The sequence below is a fragment of the Malurus melanocephalus genome, unplaced genomic scaffold (assembly GCF_030028575.1).
Source record: "Malurus melanocephalus ecotype Western Australia unplaced genomic scaffold, MMel_1.1 scaffold_668, whole genome shotgun sequence".
Taxonomy (NCBI): Eukaryota; Metazoa; Chordata; class Aves; order Passeriformes; family Maluridae; genus Malurus; species Malurus melanocephalus.
Window position 1 is genome coordinate 302,963 of NW_026623900.1, and position 9,606 is coordinate 312,568.

General features: G+C 42.1%; 2 protein-coding genes across 2 annotated transcripts in view; one reads left to right on the forward strand and one right to left on the reverse strand.

Annotated features, from left to right (window-relative positions):
- LIN54 (lin-54 DREAM MuvB core complex component) overlaps positions 1 to 580 on the reverse strand; it is a 37,386-nt gene extending 36,806 nt beyond the window's left edge. The window contains exon 1 of the mRNA XM_057383868.1: positions 521 to 580. The gene's annotated coding sequence lies outside the window, so the exon portion shown is untranslated. The remainder of the gene's footprint in view (positions 1 to 520) is intronic.
- COPS4 (COP9 signalosome subunit 4) lies at positions 105 to 9,255 on the forward strand. The gene is made up of 10 exons (XM_057383871.1): positions 105 to 359; positions 1,501 to 1,580; positions 2,311 to 2,462; positions 3,474 to 3,577; positions 4,502 to 4,655; positions 5,769 to 5,919; positions 6,260 to 6,430; positions 7,620 to 7,735; positions 8,088 to 8,172; positions 8,671 to 9,255. Exons 1-10 carry the CDS (start codon positions 283 to 285, stop codon positions 8,802 to 8,804), a joined length of 1,224 nt encoding a protein of 407 aa, XP_057239854.1. The 5' UTR covers positions 105 to 282; the 3' UTR covers positions 8,805 to 9,255.
- The last annotated feature ends 351 nt before the right edge of the window (positions 9,256 to 9,606 follow it).

Consider the following 9,606-nt stretch of genomic DNA (forward strand, 5'->3'; position numbering starts at 1 on the left):
CCGCGCTTCCGGGACCGCCCCGCCCCGCCGTCCGCTTCCGGGGCCAGGCGCGGGCGCCACCCGTGGGAGGCGGCGGAGGCGGAGGCGGCGGCTCCGGCCTTATCCCACGCGCGGTTTCTATCCCGTGGGATAATTCCCTGGGATCCCGCCCGTGCGCGCGCGCGCGGGGCCGGCCCGCCCGCGCCCCCTCCCGCTGCCCSCGCGCGCTCCCCCGTCACGTGACCGCACCCCCTCCTCCCGCCGGCGCGCGCGGCTCCATGGTGGGAGGAGGCGGCTCCCAAGATGGCGGCGGGCGCGGTCAGGCAGGACCTGGCGCAGCTGATGAACTCCAGCGGCTCCCACAAGGACTTAGCGGGAAAGTGAGTTGCCGGGCGCCGCCGCCGCCTCCCCGCGCCGGGACGGGGGGTGCGAGCCGCCCGCGGGGTCYGGGGTGAGGGTGAGGGGGCGCCGTGCGCTCSGGGGGTGACTCGTGCCCAGCGACCGCGTTTCTTCAAATAAAAAGGAGACAGAAAGGTTTCACCTCATGGCTGTGTAGCTCTTCGTTCACGGGCTCCCGTGTGATCTCGGCTGCTGCCCCTGGATCTCGCCCYTCAGATCTCGGCTGCTGCCCCTCGGTTGAGCCACAGCGAGAGGCCGGGGAGTTGTTTTCCTCTGCTACCGTAGCTGTATCAGCGACCCTGTTGTTATGATTAATGATAATAATAATCGTAATTATTATTATTTTCATTAGGTGGGTGTTTTGAACGGCAGGCCTCGGGRGTTGAGGTGCTCGTGGCGCGATGTGCCACATAGGTTTTCACTCCCMTGGAGTCCAGTCAGATGCGGATCTGTCATCTGGAATTCTTTGACTCCCAGTCCAGTTGCTTATTTTTTTAGAGGGGCTGTGTCACTTTTAGGGTTTTCGTGTTAAACTTTGGAAAATTTCCCCTTAAAAGTGCCTTCAGCGTGGTTGTAGTACTTCATCAGGGTCGCACGCACTGAGGCAAAGTTTCATTAGCTTGCTGAAACACGAAGTTGCTATTTTTTGCAGAAATAAACACTTGAAAACGCATAGTGTGCACCTGTGCTCATGTCAAGAGTCTGTAACACAATATTTAACACAACAATATTTCTCAGTCACAGTCACACTGATTTCGGCATTTTTAACATTGGACTACCTTGATTAATCTGAATCTATGAGCAGTATAGTTTTCATTACTTTTCTGTGCATCATCCTGGGTATATAGTTATTATTTTTTAAGCTTCAAAAATTGCCCATGTATTCTCAAATAACAAACGGATGAGCTCTGTTGTCTGAGAATCTAGTCCTGGGGTTTARCAACAGCCAGATACCAATTCCATGTGAATGTCCATGACACTGGAGAATAAACTGTTCGGAGAATTGCCACCTCAAGATGCAGAAAATATAAGTGAAAACAGGGCTCTGACACTGAAAGTAAGCAGAGAGGCAGAACTTTTTAGTGAAAAAATGTGATTTGTATCCTCTTTATTTGTTGACAGATACCGTCAAATATTGGAAAAAGCCATTCAGCTGTCGGGTGTGGAGCAGCTTGAAGCTCTGAAAGCTTTTGTAGAAGCAAGTAAGTGCATCTTGTATAATTGGTTGCACAGTGAGTGAAGACCAGAGGTCTGTGGGGTTGTGTGTTTGTTAACTCTACTTGAGGCAGTGTAAATGAAATATATTTTGGTCCTGTTGGAACTCAGACATGACAGGAAGAGGAGCCCTCATCAACACATTCAGAAGTTAAGAGGGAATGGATTTGTAAGCTTTGTMGGTTATTAAAGCTTTCCAGCCTGTCAGCACTGGAAGGTGAAAACAAAGCCATCTCTGTTGAGTGCTAAATTTGGTACTGGATGCAAATGACATTTAAACTAACAGCCTCCTTCTTCACCCATTTGTAAAAGTGCCTAGAAATTGTTAGGGCTTTTTTTGTGTTGTACTGGGTGTTTGGCTTATTGAACGCTTCAGTAGATGATATATGTTACAGTTTTTTTTGAAGTTGAGAATAAGCTCAGTGAGATTTAGCCCAGACGTTTACTTTGTCCAAGTATTTCAGCAACTGAGAACTATAAATCAAGATAAAATTTGTTTTATCTATCAGGGRTTAGAACTCTAGTGACCTCTTGTGTAAACAGTTTCTGAAATAACCCCCCCCCCACCTTTATTAAAAAAAAATCTCCTTGACTTGCATACAGTTTTAAAAACTGAAATATTCAAATTTAATACAAAAGCAAATTGTGACCTGTATTGAAGGCCCTGACAAATATTGCAKTCATTCTGTGTTTTTCTTCTGTGCATCTCTGAGCCAGTGGTGAATGAGAATGTCAGTCTGGTGATCTCACGGCAGCTGCTGACAGATTTCTGTACCCATCTTCCAAGTCTCCCTGACAGCACAGCCAAAGAAATTTACCACTTCACCTTGGAAAAGATACAGCCTAGAGTTATTTCATTTGAAGAACAGGTGAGAGATMAGGGATGAGGGGGGGTTTGGCTTGTGTGTTTGGCTTTGGTTTTTCCCTTCCTTGTCTACTGACTATTCTAAGCCTTTCAAAAAGTTGTTCAAAACAGATATTTCTACTTAGAATCCAGTTTTGCAGTCCTGTACATGGAATACTTGAGCTAAATGCAGAGAATACTTAGGACTGCGCAGAGATTACAGACTGTCACTTCAACATGATGACGGACATGTAATTCCTGTGCTACCAGGAGCAGGTTACAATGAAACAATCCTTGAGCTGCTGTAGGTACTCTCTAGAGAGACAGACTGGCACTCACTGCATTGCCTTTTACCAGAATAGTAGAACAGGCAGGTGGTGTAAAGAGCATGCACCTTGAAAAATAGCTTTTTCAAATAAATAAGTTTTCTCTGTATGTTTATTTCAGCCATAATCATTTTACCAGGAAAAGATGTTTTCTTGAAATCCCAATTCTGCTTAACTACTGAATGTGCTGCTGTGTTTTTTCAGTTCAGTTCTGTGTTTGKTTGTATGAATGTGCAGTATCATCTGAGAGTTCTTGGAGAGGTTGGTTGCACAGAAAGCCCTTGTGATCTAGTATTTGAGAAGAAGTCAAGGTAGTTTCTGCCATGATTTTTATTTGCTTCTCTTTATCTTTTGTCTTTTTAAGCAGCTTTTACTCTGAGCTGCACATGCTTGCRTGTGTCATCCTGATTATGCATAAATTAATCCAGTACTTCAGATGATTTCTTTCTTTTTACCCACACTTCCACTTAAAAACTCAGGTTGTAAGCACTGATATTTTACCTGCTGACAGCTGCTCTCCAAGGTAGAASTTTCTACATTAGGATCTAATCACAGTTCACCTCATTCATATCTCACAGGCCTGATATGAGAGGTAACTGCAAGAAGTGGCTTGTGACTCTTGGTGCRTCAGTTCTTGACAGTTTCTTTTCATCTCTTTGAAAGCTTTACAAATTTTGACTGCTTTTACTATTGATTTTATTGTTCTTCAGGTGGCTTCAATAAGACAACATCTTGCATCAATCTATGAGAAAGAAGAAGACTGGAGAAATGCAGCACAAGTGTTGGTGGGGATTCCTTTGGAAACAGGGCAAAAGTATGCTACACCCTAGTTCTGTGTTGTTATTTCTATCTGCTCTCGTTGTACTGAACTAGACCAGCGAGTGAGARTTCTGGGGTTGCATACTTTTGTAGAGTTTCAGTAGTTCAGGCCAGAATTCTGTCAGATGACAGAAGTATTGCTTGGTGATTGTGTCTCACAGTAGGAGTGTAGAGGGTCAAAGTGTTGCACCAGAAGTTACCCACTATCAATTACTCTTGTTGATGAGCAAATCTTTTWAATAGTATTTTGCAAAAATGCTTYTAAGGTTATTGGAAGGTTCTTGAAGATGGCAGTTCTTCCATGTGTCCACTTTCTCAATTCGGAATGAAGACATAGTTTGAAATTAGATATTCACAAATGCAGTTGGGGATTCTTTTGTGTGTTTGTAAAGAGAGGTTTGGTTTGGTTTGGTTTGGTTTGGTTTGGTTTGGTTTGGTTTGGTTTGGTTTGGTTTGGTTTGGTTTGGTTTGGTTTGGTTTGGTTGGGGTTTTTTAGGTCTAAAACCCTTGTTACTTTTCTCTGGCAGTCCTTTCCCCTTTCTCAGTTTGCACATAGAAGGAAGTAGTTTTTGCCTATTTAGCACCTGTTTGTTGCACTGCAAGGTTGCTTCTTAACTCAAGTGGCTCACCACTGGTGGCCAACTTCCAGCCCTCAAAACCCAGATTATGAGAGTGCCCACTTGTGTCTTGGTGGACAGTATTATTGCTACTGGTTTTGCAGCAGCCAGTTCTGTATTGGCATTCATCTCAAATTTCCTTACCCTGTACAGAAAGTGCTGATTTTGGTGGAAAGGAACAAGAAAGCAGGGTAAAACAAACACTACTATGTGCTTAAAGATCATTATGAATGTTTAGAGCAGTTAAGAGCAAGGTTAGTTTTGGAGCAACACTGAGCACTTGCTTTTCTCTTTCCTTTCAGGCAGTACAATGTAGATTATAAACTGGAGACCTACTTGAAAATTGCCAGGCTGTATCTGGAGGATGATGACCCAGTTCAAGCAGAAGCTTACATTAATCGAGCGTCCCTGCTTCAGAATGAATCAACTAATGAACAACTGCAAATTCATTATAAGGTTGTCTAACCTGCTTTGTTGCTTTCTCTTTCTGCAGGGAGACAATTCCACATTGAGATGTTTCTATGCACTGCCACTAAAACTTTCTTAGTGAGAAAAGAGACAAAATGAAAAACTATATGGTTTTGGAAGCTTGAGAGACACAACTTAGCAATAATTAAACAACTCCTTTATCATTTGGAGATGAACCTGTAATGRTCCCTTAAATGCCAACTTTACTGATAGAAAATAAAACTAAAGCTTCAAGGTATCTGAAATATTGTTGATAATACTGCCTCCACCTTTGTCTATAAATCTAAGAGGGGGGAAAAATTGCATCCAGTATTAGAGACAGTACAAGTCCTCCCTCCCCCAGTAATGARTAAGTCCCATACATAAAAGTAGCTTTAAGTCTTAAGTAGTAAATTACCTGCTGACATTCCTGCTTTTTTGTGTGTTTACTTTGTGCATAGTTCACCCACAAATTTCTCAAACCATTTTTGTAACTAATGAGCAGTGATGACTACAGTGTAACAGAATTGGTTAAGTGTGGTGGTGTTTAAAATTCTATGACACAAAGCRGATGTGCCATGAGCTGTAACTCAGCATCTAGTGGTTTTGTTTTGTTGGTTTTTGCTTTCCTTTTTTCGTCATCCCATATTATGTTTTGAAGTGTGCACTCAGTTGAAAGTGTAAATATTTTCTGAGAATCTTAGAAAAACAAAGGAAGGAAGAAATGTCAGGTCGTTACCGTGCTGAAAGAGAAAAGCAAACACCTGAAACATAAATTTCTGGTTAAGTGGTAGCTGTCAATGTCAGTTGTGAATGGGAAACTCACACAAGGACAATATCAGCTGTACAATATTTCATTTACTTAGGCTCAGCACAAGGCCTTTAGACATTTGCAGTGTTTAATGTGTGAACAGGGGTGGGAAATGCCCTTTCAATTGATTTTTGTAATACTTCAGCAGKGACTTTTCAAGTCAAGCTAATTCTTGGAAGACACAGATTTCCCTAGGAAGCAGAAGAGCAATATTTATGGGAGCTATGACTTGATAGTGTGCAATTTTTGCACACCTGTATCATGCAGCCACCTCTGCTGCTTTSTTTTTCTGAGATACCCTGTCTTTCTAGGTTTGCTATGCTCGAGTACTCGACTACAGAAGAAAGTTCATTGAGGCTGCCCAAAGGTACAACGAGCTTTCCTACAAGAGCATAGTCCATGAAACGGAGCGGCTGGAGGCACTGAAACATGCTTTGCATTGTACTATTTTGGCATCAGCAGGTAAAATACACCTTATGTTTTTGTGTAAAACACTCAGTATAGTTGTTTCCCTTGAAGCAAATCAGCTTTGTACCGCTTGCGGGGAAGTTTTTTGTGACTAAGATTTGGGGAGAAATCCAAAATTGTGAACACAGTGTCAGAATTACCTTTTGGGAAACTCTTACCTCCGAGTTGGATTAGTTCAGTGTCTTTGCCTTTGAACTGAACACAGCCAAATTCCTTCTTCAGTAGAGCTTTGTTGGCTGTTATTTGCATGTATTGTGGGAAAAAGAGGGTAACTTCCTGCTGTTTACCTGGTGTTTTGGCAGTCAGTTATGAAAATTTCTCTTAACTTTCCTAGGACAACAGCGTTCCCGCATGCTTGCTACTCTCTTCAAGGATGAGAGATGCCAGCAGCTTGCAGCCTATGGGATCTTGGAGAAGATGTATCTGGACAGAATTATCCGTGGAAATCAGCTGCAAGAGTTTGCAGCTATGCTAATGCCTCACCAGAAAGCGACTACAGCTGATGGTACATGCTTCTCTAAAACCTTGTAATGCTAGGTGTTCATCTGTGGGACTTAGACTTCCCAAATCAGTCAAGAAGTGTCATGGAAAAGAATTTAGTATTGCTYATATTATTATTCTAAATATTTTTCAGCATCGTACCTTCATGAGTAGAGTTTAATAGTAAAGCTTCTTGTCTGTAGTTCATCTTTCTGATTTGCCATTAAGGTTTTGAAATACTCTTCTAGAAGATAATTTGCCAAATTTTCTTGTTCTGTCCACGCACAGTCGTCTTCACTGGCAGCCTCACAAGATTTGTAATTGAGTCTCTGTCTTCCCGAGCTTCTTCAGTTCTAAGGCACTGTTGTAAACAGGGTGCCTAGAACCCCATGACCTGTATGTCGGCCATAAATGGTCTGTATTGATGATAAATGTATTTGAACTGCTTCCTGACTTAATAGGAGGTGACATAGTGAGGGCCTCACACTGTCTCAAGAATGTCAAAGTGGAAAAATACGTAAGCATGAAATACCTCTGAATTGGAAAATCTTAGTGAGAAATTGTTGTTGGTTAAGGACAAATAATTACCCATGCAATTACAGAAGTGAAGACTGGGTTAAARGCACTTGCTAACAATATGCTGCATTCCTTCCCTTGGGCTACTTTGTTGTTTCTTTATAACCTGTACTGTTTGTCCTTAAAGAACGCAGGTTAGTTGGTATTTAATGCTGTGCTTATCTTCAGCTAGAGGTTAAGGGCTAAATGAGTTATACTGTTGGAAACTSTTCAGTCAAGAAGAGAGACATCAGATAAGGGCATCATTTATCACAAGCACAGTAAGAGAGAGGTTAATTGTACCCCTAAGARCCATCATGAAAAATAGGAAAACCCCCAGTGGTCTTTACATTTGTCAGGATAGGGTCACAGGAGGTCAAACTTCCTCAATTCAAGCATTGAGTTTTGTAGCAAGGGCTCTACTTGCTTACTCCAGAAATTAAATACAGGGGTTTATCTATTTTGAAATCAGCCCTTTGTTTTGTCCACTGTCTCTTCACAGCTTTCCACTGATGCAAGGCAGATGCATCCGGAYCTCCTGCACATGTAACACTTCAGAAAAAAAAGAGAAGCGTTTTTTCATTTGCTCAAGTATATAAACCAGTATTTCAATCTTACAGTGTTGTTTGGGGTTTTTTTTTTCCTATCTAACCCTACAGGGTCCAGTATTCTGGACAGAGCTGTTATTGAGCACAACTTACTATCTGCMAGCAAGCTTTACAATAACATTACCTTTGAAGAGCTTGGAGCATTACTAGAGATCCCTGCAGCCAAGGTATCCATTTCCTACCTTTTTTCTTAGAAACAAGGCGCATGAACGGCATGAGGAAATAGCTGTGGTAAATRTTAGGAGGATGAGTTAAATATTAGGAATAATTAAATATTYCRTATTGTGAGAAAGGTTAAATATCTRGCAYAGAGAATGGGAGGTACACAGTGTGGATGAACAGTAGTGGAGTTGAATGCCACTGCTAGTTTGTTTAATCATTCCATAATGAGTGCTGTCTGTAGGTTCTTCCCCCCAGTGTGTGGACTTGTTTAAAAACCCATAAGACTGTTAAGTCTGAATAATTTCTAACTTCTGTGAGAATGGACGAAGTTTCTGATGTCTTCCTTTGTTATTCTAGGCAGAGAAGATTGCTTCTCAGATGATAACTGAGGGTCGCATGAACGGATTTATTGATCAGATTGACGGAATTGTTCATTTTGAGAGTAAGTTCAAACACAAAATAAAAAAAGTTATTTTTTTTAGCACCTTTCAGAGTGAATTTTTGAGGTGGTGCCTGCCAGGATAAGGGAATTAAGTGTATGAATTCCTTCTGCCTGAAGTGGGCTGGCTCGTCTTACTCTGGCCAGGAGGTGGCAGAGTTTGCCATAAGAGACAGCCTTGGATGCTTCCTCCACTCCTGCTCTGCATCCCCTTGCCCACAGGAAAATGAGAATTTATTTCATCAGTCTCATTGTTGGAACAGCGTCACCAGGAAGTTCTGTGTTCAAATCTGCTTCAGTGCAGAAGTTAGGCTTGTAACAGACAGCCAAAATARTTGTAGCTTTTGAGTACAGAAGCAATCCTGATGTCACTGCAAGGAAGGTGTCAGTCCTCTGTGAGTTAAGTGGGGGCGGTGGCAAAATGAAAGGTGGCAGCTGACAAGGCGAGGGAATTGCTAAGACTTTCTTTGTTTAGTATAGGTTGTTTTCTTTTCTTTTCAGCTCGTGAAGCTTTGCCAACTTGGGACAAGCAGATTCAGTCCCTCTGTTTCCAAGTGAACAACCTGCTGGAGAAGATCAGTCAGACAGCCCCGGAATGGACAGCGCAGGCCATGGAGGCGCAGATGGCTCAGTGACCGTGTCACCATTGTCTGAGTGGAGGCAATCACCTKCCTGCTGTGCTAGAAGCAGGGAGCTGAGCTGGACTGGGAAACAAACAAACCAACTATCTTCATTTCCCCATCTTCTGCTTTCACTATGGCTTAGGACACAATTAGCTGATACCATGTTTGGTGTGACAGGCCCCCASTTCTCTGAGCTTAGATTGATGCTCTTGCTGCCTCTGTGTTGCACTCTGCTCTCCTGAAAAATGTGGTTTCCATTTMAGAGAAGCTGTAACGTCTTCAGAAAGCTTTGGGTTTGGTTTATTTAATTTTATTTTTTTTCCCGCTGTATTGCTGTAGCTTTGTATCCCATTACTTCCTATGACACTTGTCCTGCTGTGAACATAGGAACACCATGTTTCTTTTAGTTGTAATTATTCTAATAAAGGCTGAGGTAAGCCACTTGGTTTAAGTGTTGTAAGGACCTGTGGTTTTGTGGTTTTTGGTTTTGTTTTCTTTTTTTTTTTCCTTCAACAAGGAAATCAATTATTTGAAATAAATCAAATTTTTGTAATTGCATGTTGAGCCCCTAAAAATGTTACATGAAAACCATCTTTTTTTTCCTTCTTTGCTACTAAAACACATGTCAAGGTGTCATGTGCCAAGCAGGACTCAATTGAAATGCTTATGCACAGCAATGAGACCAACTGAAAAGCAGAAATTCTCCTAGAGAATTAGAAATTGGAAGCATCATTTATCCTACACTGGTCCTCAGGAGAGCATTTAGCATTGTAGATCCAAGTACAAAAGATTCTTTTTCTGAGCTGGGTTGCCC